This window comes from Hermetia illucens, chromosome 3 (assembly GCF_905115235.1).
Source record: "Hermetia illucens chromosome 3, iHerIll2.2.curated.20191125, whole genome shotgun sequence".
NCBI classification, from domain to species: domain Eukaryota; kingdom Metazoa; phylum Arthropoda; class Insecta; order Diptera; family Stratiomyidae; genus Hermetia; species Hermetia illucens.
The window spans coordinates 62,092,886-62,107,235 of record NC_051851.1 but is presented as its reverse complement, the minus strand read 5'-3'; the positions used below and the strand labels follow the sequence as shown (position 1 = coordinate 62,107,235).

The 14,350-nt window shown below is 42.5% G+C and overlaps 1 protein-coding gene across 1 annotated transcript; it reads right to left on the bottom strand.

The window, feature by feature from the left end:
- Positions 1-327: 327 nt before the first annotated feature.
- Positions 328-14,227, bottom strand: LOC119652696 (polyribonucleotide nucleotidyltransferase 1, mitochondrial). The gene is made up of 5 exons (XM_038056975.1): positions 14,046-14,227; positions 7,538-7,957; positions 1,421-2,638; positions 814-1,171; positions 328-749 (listed from the first exon to the last, which is right to left on the bottom strand). Exons 1-5 carry the CDS (start codon positions 14,186-14,188, stop codon positions 567-569), a joined length of 2,322 nt encoding a protein of 773 aa, XP_037912903.1. The 5' UTR covers positions 14,189-14,227; the 3' UTR covers positions 328-566.
- Positions 14,228-14,350: the final 123 nt, after the last annotated feature.

Here is a 14,350-nt window from a genome sequence, read left to right as displayed (position 1 = left end):
GCTTACAAAAATGATTTCCGTCGGCCATTTATCCGTAATTTTTGATGATATAGCATTCAAGCATGGCTCTGGAATCCACCCCTGTTCTGCTTGATTTATATCCGCATGCTTTCAACTTTGGCACACACGTACCCTAATATGGTCAATTTCAGAGTACAGTTATTACCAAGCGATATACACCTTTGCTCAGAGATCTTCGCAGAGTTCGTAATGTCAATGTCTCATTGACTATTCAAATTTATACGATAAGGGATCTGTTGCTCGAAGAAATGTTCAATGAGCGCTTTATTTAACATGATATTAAATTATGCATTGCCATAAGAGATATCTACTAAATCCCCCCTAATTTGTCATAAAAAAAGGGGGAAGAAAAGATGATTTCTGAATTTGATTCATTGTATCTGAAGTTTTATATATGAACCGGCGTTCCGGATGAATTTTGTTCGATTGAACTTATTGCGTTGGAGTCTTAATAATCATCAAATGAAAATACTTTACAAATAAATGAAAATACAATCAAGTTTTCTTACATATATGTATTTAGGACTAGTTGCTATTAACCATTTTCACGCTGCATCACTGTTTTCCGCCTGCGTAGACGACCTGTCCAAGTTCCTAACAACAGACGTGGCCGGGCCTTGCAATACTTTCCTAGACAATCGCATAAATCCCGAAACTGGATCCCTTCCGAAATATTTCACTTGTATTTCCTGTCCTACTTCTAATCCCAAGGCGCTGGGATGAGCGATCTGAAATATTTCCAACGAAGCCACTATTAGCATATGTTTACAAAATGAATTGATTTGATACGACCTTTCTTTGATCTAATTGTGAGTTGTGCAGCAATGTTGGGGGCATGCTTGGATACAAGGTGACCATCACACCGGTGTCTCTTATTTCAACTATTTTGGCAGTATAAATAGCTCCGAAATCCAAATCAGGTACACGCTCTGAACTGATGAGCTCTTCTATTTTTTCTTTGGCTTCGTCCATAGCTGATTGAGATGGAGCGAAAAGAGTGAATGTGGTCTCATCATCTTGTGTTAAATGTGCCCCTGTTTCGACATAGAGTCGCTTTACATTGACACCTCCAGGCCCGATGAGACGAGACCGTTGATGAGGTTCGATGGTAAGACGTTCAGAAACCGGCCAGCATTCTTTTTTGATTTTTCTAAGAGACAGGTGATGGGTAAAATTTAGATTTATTCTATCCGAAATGCAACAAGTTTTTATAAAAAAAGATCGTGTTAGAAGTAAAATGTATATTGCGGTGTTTTAGCGATCAAAATAAATAAATACTAATAAAAAAAACTTATTAGCGGTAACTCATAAGTTGTAGTGGAAATACCCTCACCAAAAAAGAATATTTTACTCGCGAAGAAAAGACGTCACGTGACGTGACTATAATAAAGACACTAACCTCGGTTCTCTTATACACTCCTTCATTATATCCAAAATTTTTCCTTTCGCGTCTGTTGCTTTTTGCAGTGATTCCATAACAACTTTCAAAGGAATGCCAGGAATTTTCAAATCCAACTGAATTGCGGTGAAACCTTTTCTGGTACCTGCAACTTTCATATCCATATCACCCATATAATCCTCGATACCAAGAATATCCGTTAATATCCGATAATCTTCGAGGTGTTTAGTATCATCATTTTCATATTTCGTCACCAGTCCGATGGCAACTCCAGCTGCAGCAGATGAAATTGGAACGCCTGCATCCATTAATGCTAGTGAGCCACCGCAAACAGTTGCCATGGAACTCGAGCCATTGGACTCCAAAACTTCAGACGTCAATCTCACGGCAAATGGATAGTCACTCGGTAATGTTGGACGCAAACCTTTTTCGGCAAGAGCACCATGTCCTAACTCACGTCGACCAATCGGTCCCACTCGGCCTACCTCACCAGTGGCATAAGGAGGGAACTCGTAGTGAAGGAAGAAATTTTTTGCTTTCACACCGCTCTCAAGCGCGGTAAGCATATCTAATTTTAGAGCACTTTCTATAGAATCTAAGGCAACTGTACAGAAAACTTGTGTTTGACCGCGTTGGAAAAGTGCTGAACCATGCAAAGGTTTATGTATGTCGACTTGACATGTTATATTCCTAAGATCATCATACGATCTTCCATCACACCGTCTCTCCTCTTCAAAAATTAATCCGCGGAAAATCTCCTTACAGTGTTTATTGAAGGCTTCGTTAATTACCGCCGGTTCTACATCGGGATAACTTGACCAGACTTTATCAACCACATTTGCACGCACTTCATTCACTGCATTGTCGCGACTTATTTTATCGTGAGTAGAATCTCGAAAGATTTCTCTAAGGCGCATTTCGCTCATGGTTTTCACAGCCTCAGTTATTTCTGAAGGTGCTTCCGATGGGATTTCGATAGACTTTTTCGTTTTACCATACATTTTCTGTAGCCGTTCTATGCTGGATATGATATTATGAGTTTCTTTTGTTCCTTGTTTGATTGCTTTGAGGAGATCTTGGAGGAGCACGGTATTTCCTTTTCCTTCCAGCATTACAACGAGATTGTGCTTGGTTGCAGCCACTATCAAATCCAAGTTGGAAGATTGTAATTCTCTTCGTGTGGGATTAACTATCACTTCGTCGTCGCATAAACCTAAACTAACGAGAGAGAATATTAGATAGGATTAGTAATCATTGTTGTTTGTTGTTGTTGTTTTAGTGGATGAATTAAAAGTGAAGGTGTGGAAAATAAACTTCAATTTAACTTCAAAAGTCTAGGGTGGAATCGAAAAACACCAATTTTTAGATTCCACGCAATTCATATATAGCAATGAATCACATGATAGAAACAAAACACTGAAGGCCATGCTATTTACCTAACATATTGCTGCCAAGATAAATGAAGAAGGGTTTGAGGCCGTATACTTAGTACTTAGTTAAATAGCAGGTTGTTCAATAAGTTTTGTGGTTCAATAAAAACAAACACAACTTTATGGGTTGAAATACCCTTTATTAATCAGTGTAGTCTCCGTGAACATAAATACACCTGTTCCAACGAGATTCCAATTTATGAATTCCATCCCTGAAGTGAGAGTCTGGAAGGGCTGAAAAATGTGCTCCCCTAGCTGTTATAACGAAGTAGTTTTGTACTGATGAAGGGGGTAAGTTGCTCCCGAAACGTATATCTACTAATTGTAGTTTAGAGGAAGCTACTGGTCTATCAATCTCATCATTTGATGAAAAACCCTTTCCTCGCATGAATTTTTTAGGACTGTAAACAGAGGGGTGAATAAGATGGATGCTCTAAGAATTCGAACTTGAATTCATAGGTTTCAGCCATGCCATGGTGCATTGTCCTGATGAAAAAGAACACTTTTCTTCTGCAAACCTCGCCTTTTTCACGAATTTTTTCTTTCGACTGATCTAAAAGATTACATTAATATTCAGAATTTGTTCTTTTACTAGTTGGCAAGTAATCCACAAACAAAATTCCTTTCGCAACCCAAAAAACTGATGCTCACAGATCCTTGGCCCATTTTTGCACACGAACTAGTTTCGGAGCCTAAGAACCAGGTTTACTCCACCCTTTGCCTCTTGTTTTGATTCAGGATCATGGTGATAGACCCCAGTCTCATCCATAGTGATGAATCGACCCCCAAAATCCACTTCATCCCTTCTAAAACGCTCTAAATGTTGCTGAGAAAGTCGCATTCGAATGTGGTTTTGTTTCATTGTTAGTGAATGCGACACCCATTGTGCGCAGCTTTCTGAAACCCAATGCTTCAGTCAAAATATTGCTTACACTGCCCAATGAGATCCCTAGGCCTTCTACTAAATTTATTTCAGTCAATCGACGATTTCTCAATAGGATATTGACATCCTTGACTTGGATCGTCTTCAACCACGTCTAAATTCAGCAACCATCTTCATACTGTACTAATTGAAGGCAAAGAGTCCTTATGCACTTTCAACATTCTTTCATAAATTTAATTTGCTTTTAAACCTTCCAAGAATGAAGATTCAATCACTGCACGATACGTGATTTTTCCCATGATAAAAACTACTGTGTTATGTCGATACTAGATGACTTGTAAACAAAGAATGAATTGACAGATTGAAACGAACCTTCACATACGTTCATATGAAGAGTGTAAAAACATAACAAAAAAAGTTGGACTAGTAGCAACGCCCTCTCTTATCGAACTGCAAAACTTATTGAACAAATAAAATATTGTTACTTCATTTGCCGACCAAGAAACCCCACTGATTGTTGTAACATAATGACCATTGAAATAATAAAAACTTGTTGTTTCTTTTACGTTGGGTTCGTGATGCAAACAAGTTTTTTGCACTGATGAAGGGAACAAGTGGTTCCCGAAATATCGGTATTTGCAAGAATAAATACCCACACCAACGTAAAAGAAACAACAAGTTTTTATTATTTCAATTAATCGTTGGAAACACCGCATAATTTCACTCTGAATAATGACCATGCTATTTACTCCGTGAGGTATAGTGCCCCAATCGCTCCTACATTCCATCGTCCGAGGTTACCTGAAATGCGCTTCATTTCCCCGTGATTTCCTGAAACGCCTGCACTTCTTCTCAATTGTTCTGCACCAAGTGCCCATGGGGCTACCCAATCGTCGACTATCTTGGGAGAGTGGATTCAGTTGCTTGATATAGAAGGCAATTATCATCTTTTCTTAATATATGACCTATTCATTGCCACTTCCGCCTTCCGATCACAGTGCGTACGAGTTCCAAACCTCTGCCCCAACCAAGTTCTTCGCTTGTGATAATGTTAGGTTAGCGTACTTAGATGGTACGAACGCTTGGAGTTTTTGAGTAACAGTAGGGGTCACATTCAATGTGCTATTCCTATATAGTAACACAGACAGAACACAAGCACAGAACAGTCTCAACTTAATCTTGGTTTTGAGATAACTGCATTTTAGACAAGGCAGCGAGAGCGGACCTGGTGTTGTTAATACGTCGAGCAACATCCGGTTCGGTGCAACCGTCGGCAGAAACCACGCTCCCTAGATATACAAATTGATTGATGATTTTACCTCCATGTAGCACGTGATATTTTGCAAAATCATATGTTACTTTGATAAGAGTTATTACTTTCTCTGGAATGCCTTCTTACGTTAGATACATTCCCTGTTCATGGTGCCAAAAGCTTTCCCGAAACCGATAAAGAGCGGGTGAAGCGAAGACCTAAACTCCGCGCACTACTCCAAAATGATCCGCAGGCTGTTGATATGGTCAATGTAAACGATCCAGAGCAAAAACCAGCCTGATTTCGATCCATCAAGCTTTTGTGGTGTTCCTTGATACCGTTCCCGGCTTATTTGAGCTGTTACGATGGCACGAAGCATGCAGATACTTTTCCAATTGCTGCATTCACGACGGGTCCTTCTCTTTAGAATCTGAATGATCGTCCCATTCTTCCACTCTCTGGCAAAATGTAGGTGCAGCGATGAATAACTTTGCGTTAAGACCATCAAACCCAGCGGCTTTACTATGAGTGGATAAATGGCCCATATGTTTTTTCTTCTGTTTGGAGAAGTCGTCAGTATCCGCATGTTACTGTGACTAGCCATTTCATCCACAAGAGGAGGAACTTCACTGGATAGATGCAATGACTGGATGGTTTGTCCTTCTTCGCTGGAATTTTTTATTTTAACATGTATATACCAAAATTTCGGGAACCACCTGTTCCCTTCTTCAGTGCTACACGTATACAATGACGAAGTGAACAAATGGTTCCCGAAATATCGGTATATGCGCGTTAAAATAAAAAATACTGATGAAAAAAGAAAAGCCATCTAATTATTTCAACGCAACAACATACTTAGACTACCCCGGATGTGATACGGTTAAGAACCATGGTAGTGGTCTTCAGCTGCACGTTATTGTGAATGAGGAGTCGATAATCGACCATATGCATATTGCATTGCGATGCAGTTCTGAAATCATTGCGATCTGCAAGATTATCCGCTTCCTCGACCAGCACAAAAGATTTCCTTTTTCAGGACGCATACTAAGTTGAACTTCCAGGTATTTCCATCCTTAATCTGGAGTGAAATCCTGCAGAATCCTGTCAGAAACTGCCTCCCAGCCAAAATAGCGTGCCCGTCAGTAACACCGCATCTTTTACCACTTAGCTTTCCACATTGCAGCACACTGACGCAAGAGAGAGAGTCAAACCATCTTACTTCGCTTAGGCCTAGAATCTCACACTTATATCGGCGAAATTCTCACTCGAGTTGGAGAAAATGACCCATCTCGGGGGACGCGTGCAGATACAAATCATAGTCCGTTTCGGACAGTCAAAAGTGGTAGCCGTGAGGTCAGTCCCTATCCGAGGCGTTGTTGACGTTTCGGAAGCAGTATAGTTTCGAAATATACAGGCTGCTAGCCCACAGATTTTTCTCCCTTTTAGTCACCTTTTACGACAAGCAGAGAAAACTTTAAGTGTGTTCTTAAGCTCACAACTCCCCTGACAAGATCACTATGAATTTCCCGCCCTTCCTTGTCGCTTTTACTGCTGAATCACGATCTGAAGGCTCATCAACGTTTTGACACTGATTATACCGCTGCACCTACTTCTCGACGAACAATTTCGACATCTTACTATACTTGCCAGGCGCGGACCACGACAACTGGAAACGTTTTGAGTGTGTGCAAAGGAACACTGCCTCAAAGCGGTTCGCGTATCCGTAGTCCACAACGGATGCTGTGCTATTCTGGCGAACAACTGATATCGAGACTACGAGACTGGTTCATCATCATCTGCGGCGCAACAACCGCCCGCCTTAGTACATATTTTTTGCTGAAGTCCACCAATTCGACATACGTAAAAGCTGTCTGATGTCCTCATTTACGCCATCCTTCCATCTGAGGCAAGGTCTGCCACGTCTTCTTTTTCTACCATCGACGTTGCCCCCATTCATACATCCCACCACAGTTTATTGGGCCGGATGTTATTCATAACGAGACGTTTGTGATATTGCTCACACATTTCGTCGCCAAGATCGAAACTTCACGCACTCTTCTAAAATGATCCGCAAGGTGTTGTTGTGGCCAATGCAGGAGGATCCCGAGCGGAAAACATTCTGCTCTGTCGGTCCAGCTCTCGAGATATTTTTTGATGTGTTCCAGGATTATTTTCTCTTATGATATTTAAGATGATGTAAATATAATATCTATTGAGAAGGTAGATTTGGATCAGAAGTGAATATAAACTTTATCAGTGGTGTTTCATCACATAACAGTATTAGCGATCTATCCTCATAACCTTTACCTTTACCTTTAAACTATGGATCGACACCAATTACTTAATGGTTTATTGGAAATTGTGAACCGCCGAAATATAAGATTGCTCACATTCAAAATTATCAAATAAATTTGTTTCCATCATAACCCCTCTTTTTAAAAAAAATGCGCCTGTCGGATTTTCAAACTAGATGATTTCCACAGCCGATTAATTGACCTCCCGACTTTGGGAATAAAATTATCAAAGCAAATTATACTATACTAGGCTCTTACCGAACTGCTGCCACCGGTCCTCTCCACGGTATGTCGCTTAGGCTCAACGAAGCGGAAGCTGCATTTATCGACAGCACATCGGGCGGGTGAACTGAATCGAGTGCCAACATATTACATATTAGCTGCGTTTCACAACGATATCCATTTGGAAATAAAGGCCGTATGGATCGATCGATCAATCGGGCCGATAGAATTTCCTTTTCTGAAGGACCGAGCTCTCGCCGAAAAAAATTTGTTGGTATTCGACCGAAAGCTGCTGATTTCAGACGATAGTCCACTACAAGTGGCACAAATGACGTTCCAGGAGATGGTTTGGGCTTCGCGACTGTTGTAACCATTACTGATGTGTCGCCCTGAGTGCAAACAGCGGTGCCATTTGCAAATCGAGCATATTTCCCTGTTGATAGCGTCAAGGTTCGTCTGAAAATAAAATAAAAAGGAATTATTTTTTATACTTATTTTGCATAATTTGCTTAAGTGTATCGTACATTGAGCCTATGCAGTTTATTTTCATTTTACCCTATTCCAACCCGTTCAATATATTCATTATCTTACGTGAAATGAAAGTTATTCACTTGAATTTCTTCCAAGATATAAATACGTACAAACATATTAAAGACATAAACATTGTGCTCATTCTAAGCAAACAACCATTGAATATTACCGTTTACTGATACATGCATATATATTTATGCATCAAAATTGATTATCCCCCTTAATCGCATTGCAAAATGACGCCATTCGTTGCATGTAAAGGGACACACAGCCCACATTTTCTCACCAAATTCCCGAGTGAATTGAGTGTGAGAGAGACAGGATCGATTTTAATAAGGTTTTTTTTCCCACAAAACCTTAAAAACGAAGCTAAGAAGTTGTATTAAATTTTGCGTAGAAACGAAATTAAGTACTCTGAAATAGTACTAGTAGAAAATGTTAACTGTGGCATTTGGCGAATCTACTCGACAGAAATATTTACGAGTGGTGGACGCAATTTGAGGAAGGCCGAGAAGATGTCAAAGATAATTCTCGTCCTGGACGTCCTAGTACTTCAACAACTCATTTCTTAGAGATGTTTTTGAATGAAGCCAATGACGATCCAAACTAGCCGAAAAGGATCATCATCAACGGTGCAACAACCGGTATCCGGTCTAGGCCTGCCTTAATAAGGAACTCCAGACATCCTGGTTTTCCGCCGAGGTCCACCAATTCGATATCCCTAAAAGGTGTCTGGCGTCCTGACCTACGCCATTGCTCCATCTCAGGCATGGTCTGCTTCGGCTTCTTTTTCTACCTTACATATTGCCCTTATGTCGGGATGTCTGGGGTTCCTTATTAAGGCAGGTCTAGACCGGATATTGGTTGTTGCGCCGTTGATGATACAGACTTATCATGCTGCCCAAATTGCGGTAACGTGAGATAAGATGACAACGAGGTTCCATTTCGATAAGTAGTTTGAAATACGTTGGAGCAACAAGGCAAACCAGGAGAGCATGACTTTGACGTACGGCTTAAACCAGCAACTGATTACCTGGTATACTGACAGATTCGTCACAGCGGAGGTAGCATGCGCTGGGGTCATTGGTCCAAGGAAAACGCACTTGGAATCAATACAAGCATACTTCAGTCGGAAATATACGACATAGACCGATGTGCCTCCATTTACCTCCAAAGGAGCTATAGGGGGCAGAACATTGCTATTGTAACCGACAACCAAGGGGATATTAAGGCACCTAGGTTCTACCAGGTAAATTTCAAACTGGTATGGGAATGTCTTAACAGACTGAACACGCTCGTTCAATAAAGTCTGGGTACTCTTGGTTCGAGGCCCCATTGGGTTAAAAAGCAAGGAAGCAGGAGACGAGCTGGCCAGGAAAAGAGTAGATCAATTTTTTTGGAGTCGAAAATGGGTCAATGGTTATGGCATTGAAAAATGAAGAGGGAAAGCTGATGGAACTATACTGAGCGAACTTACCAGGAATGGGACAGTCCTTGAACTCATGGGGTAATAGGAAACCAAGCGATCAAATGATTGTTTAAACCTCACATAGAAGAGCCTCTGAATCATAGTGGGAATACTCACTGGTCACTGAAGGCTAAACTATCACTTGGGGAAACTAGGGATATCCACGAATACAAACGACATACTATAGTTTATAGGTATACTATAAACACTAAAGGGACACAATAGCTCTTTTAGGACGCAGTGCGACATCCGTTGAATATTATTATTAAACGGATCTTTTCACACAATATGAGCAAGCAGACGGTCCTGGGTGTCAGTTGATTTCCGCAAATGTCCGTTACCCTTCTTTCCTGCAACGGGGTTGATGTCACGGAACAGGATTTCGAAATTCTAAATTATTTAGCAATTACTCTTTGACTACGGCCTTTTGTACCACTTTAACCGTAAAGGGCTTCAGCATCTCAGGCATCTGTTTCCTAACAACACAAATCAACAATAAACTAAGAAAGTTAGTGTAAGCACGACTTTTTTCCGAAAAATCAACTATGAGTTGAAAAAAAATACTTTGAGCACATTTTTTCCGCCCAAAAAATTGACGAAAATGGTTAATTTATGGCAACATTTATAAAAAATTGAAATTACACATCTAATTCTATATAAGATTTGCTACAAAATCATATATGACATCAAGGTTGAAAAAACATTCTTTTATTTAAAATTGAGAGATCCTAAGTCCGCATCCACTTGATGTGGGATCGGGCCAAGTGGGGAGCTCCTTATTTCCACTTTTTTGGTCCACGGGCCAAAAAGCGGTAGATGAAGACGGCTTTACGGTTTCTTACCAGGGCAGAGGCAACTCATCAGACGCTGCCCCACCTGTGCCTTGGGAACAGCGTGACCGAAACTGCTCGCAGTTAAATGCTCCTTTATATAAATAGCAGAACACGACATGATTGCGAATTATATTGAGCGTAAATCCACCCATACGTTTGGCCAGAACTGAAAATATTTTGTTAAAGAATCGAGAGGTCCTAAGTGCGCATCCCTAATAATAATAATAATAATATAATAACTCCGCCGTAGCCGGTCCCAAGCCCGAAAGGAGGAGAGATGGATAACTTCAGTCTGAATGGCTGTACGCCAAAGCAGCGCCTCAGGAGGTAGGCGAGGAAAGTGCAGGAACTTTGCAGTCTTGCAGATTACTCACTGAGGAAGCTATCCCCACACCTGACAGTTAGGTATAAAATGCAAATCCATCTAATGAGAAGAAGGAGAAACTTTAACTCCGGTACTGATAACCGGCGGGAGTCGTTTGACTTGGTGACTGGGTCAGGCTCCCGTAATGGACAGCACAGTGTCGACACCGCTAGTCGTGGAGCGGTGCAACGCCTAGACGCCACGGCGACCAGGAGCATTGCTCCGTCTGCTGCAGCTGTTTCGCCACAATCTGTGGTGATCACTTCAGCAGGTTTGCGTAGGCAGCGGATGAAGTGGACCGAGAAAATGAACCTTTTCGTCATCCACGAAATAACGGCCGGGGCGGGTACAACATCCTACCGCCCCTTGTTGCACCTGAGATTCGTCGAACGTTTCCCGCAATTCGCGCACGTGGCACGTGGCGTTTATATAATTATTGGAAATGGATCCTTTGCATAGACCAGGCATTCCTAGGTTCTATGCATCTCTAGCAACTCCGAGAATTTTATTTCAAATCAATGAGATTGCATCTCGACTGTGTGCTGATATGTCACTGTTGCAACTATAATCACTTGTGTATTGTGGTGCAGTTGCGGCTGTCAAATTGCACGGTCAGAAGATTCGCTTTCGCGTTATTGGTTTGAATGACCGAAGAGATCCACCATGGAAAAATTGTCTGGAATGTCGGCGGGACTCAGTAAGGCACGAAATTGCTAGACCGATTCAGATCAGCGCTGGCAATGCCAGCAGACGGGTGAGAAATAAAGTGCGGAGGATTTACCGGGACTATGCCATTCCCTGTGAGACACCCGTTGTTGAAATTCTGGACACACTAAAACACGGTTACGATGGTATGGCGAAAGTTATTCCAGACGTGTCCAGAATGCAACATACGCGACGAACCAGCGGAGCTTTTTCAGATCTCTCAACGAATCCCAACAGAGCGCCCAGACAATACAGTTCTCGGTGACGGAAGCGAGAGTATTGGGGTGGACTTTGGGGGTTACTTGCCCAGCATGCTGAGTGGATCACCGCCGAAGGCACCCGCCATGCCAATACACCTGGCTTGAATTTCGCGGATGTTGACGAAGAGGATGTTCGACGAGCCATAAGCAGCTCGAAGAACTGAAGGGGCCCAGGTCTGAATCGGGTGCAGAATTTCTGGTATAAGAAATTTACCAGCGTACATTGTTCGTTGGCGCGCAGTATAAATGAGGTCATGAGTCGGCCGGAGGAATTTCTACCTTTCCTCACGGCGGGGATTACCTACCTTATCCCTAAGGACACGGTGCAGGACCCCGCAGACACAAGACAGATCACTTGCTTGCCAACCCTCTACAAATTCATCACGCCCATTATTAGTGGAAGGATCAATGCGCACCTCGAGACCAACAACATTCTGTCCGAGGAGCAGAAGGGCTGCCGAGTGGGGTCAAGGAGTTGCAAAGAGCAACTCATTATCGACTAGGTAGCTGTAGGACAAGCAACTAGAGGTCAAAGAAACCTCTCTAGTTGCTATATCGATTACGCCAAGGCTTTTGATAGCGTTCCGCATACCTGGCTAATCCATGTCCTACATCTGTATCGCATTGATCACAAATTAATAAAGTTTTTGGCGACAGTCATGGAAGGGTGGCATACCACCTTATCAGTGCGTAATCTGAGGGTGCTAATACCTCAGAGCCCATCCGTACACGGAGGGGCATCTTACAGGGGGATTCGTTGAGTCCCCTTTGGTTTTGTATGGCACTGAACCCCCTTTCATGGCTACTGAATGAAGCCTATGTGCTAAGTGCGAACTGACACACTTGATGTACTTAGATGACATCAAGCTGTATGCTGGTACTGATGATCATCTTAAAAGTCCGTTGCGAATAATAGACATGTTTAGCCGTGATATTCGGATGGAGTTTGGATTAGACAAGTGTGGAATCCAAGCCATGCGCAAAAGTCATCACGAGCCGCATGCGGGACATAGAATTGGTGACCTCCACATCGAAGCTATGACCGAGACAGACTTCTACAATTACTTCTGCAAGGAACCCATGCTCGAGTTGGTGATCTGAAGGATGCTCTGCTGCCCGAATTCCTGCGACGTGTAAAGCTGATGCTGAAATCGCATCTCTCGGGCAAGAATAAAGTAAGCGCGCTGAATGTATTCGCTATCCTTTCACTGGCTTATGCATTCAGAATATTGCCGTGGACGAAAACCGATCTGGAAAACGTCCAGCGGCGGATACGGACAACTATGTCCAAATTCCAAATGCATCAACCAAAATCTGCCGTGGAGCGAATGAACCTGCCTCGTGACATCGTAGGTAGGGGCGTGGTTGACGTGGCGACATATCATCGCCAAGTCGACTCGATGCGTGCTTATTTTTACAGCAAAGAGCAGGCGAGTCTCTTGTCTGCGGCTGTCTGGCAGGCTGTGGACTGACTCCACTTAACTTGAAGGATCGAGCTTTCAATTCTCTAAGTGGGGTGAAGTCGCACCAAGAGCGGATCGATGAATGGAAGTCGAAGGCAATGCATGGTAAGCACGTGAATTGTCTTTGTCAGCCATTTGTCGAACAGATGGTTGTGTGCTGGGGAGCTCTTTGCTGAGACGGAGGGGTTCATGTGTGCCATTCAGGACGGCGTGATCACCTCCCGAGCTTATAAAAAGCTCATCATGAAAGAACGGGTGGAGAGAGACCAGTGCAGAATGGGTGGTTCGACGTTGGAGCATCTCATTTCTGGCTGTACTGTTATGGCACCGGTGCAATACATCACCAGACATAATGCTGTATGTAAAGTTATCCATCAAAACCTTGCATACAAACATGGGGTGATCACGAGAACATGTTCGGTTTACCGATATGAGCCGCAAGCGGTACTTGACAGTTCTGCTTACAGTATGTATTGGGATCGGAAAATTTTAACTGATCGGCACATTCCACACAACAAGCCTCACGTGCTGTTAGTTGAAAAGACGGGTCGCTCCGCGTATATTATTAATGTTGCTATCCCCCATAAAAGTCAGATCGAACCATCCGGACACACCCGACCTGGTGAGAAACCATAAAGCCGCCTTCGAGGGGTCAGTGGACCAAAAACAGTGGGAGTAAGTTGGTCCCAATTTGGTCCGGTCCGACATCAAGTACCTCCCCACGTAAATCAATCTCCGTTTAAATTCCGGATTTCTAGAGTCAACCACATTATTTCTATACTTCTGTTCAATTTCGTCTTCAACTTTCCACTAATTAGGTCCGAAATTCCACCAATATCCGAGGTTATCGAATCCCTTTTACATAAATGAAATTGGTGCTCCTCCCTTTGTAGACGTCCGGCATAACCTCCAGAACTTACCCATTTGAGAATGTGACATCCACTGAAGGACCACTCCGATCGTCGCCATAATCTCGCTTGGGAACTGTTAACTGTTTTGCGAACTCGTATTTCCTCACAAATCTTTTTTTCAGCGGCCTTAATCGCGAAATTAAAGTAGCCATTTCGGCAACGGTAACCACGAGTTAGGTTATGTTTTGATTGTTTACCTGCCGTTTTGACAAATGTCATATGGGCGAATGGGACAGCCATCATTTCGTATAAAATGAAGATACGATTGTTGTCTTTGATATGTCAATTGAATTTATAAATTTGGAATGAACAGT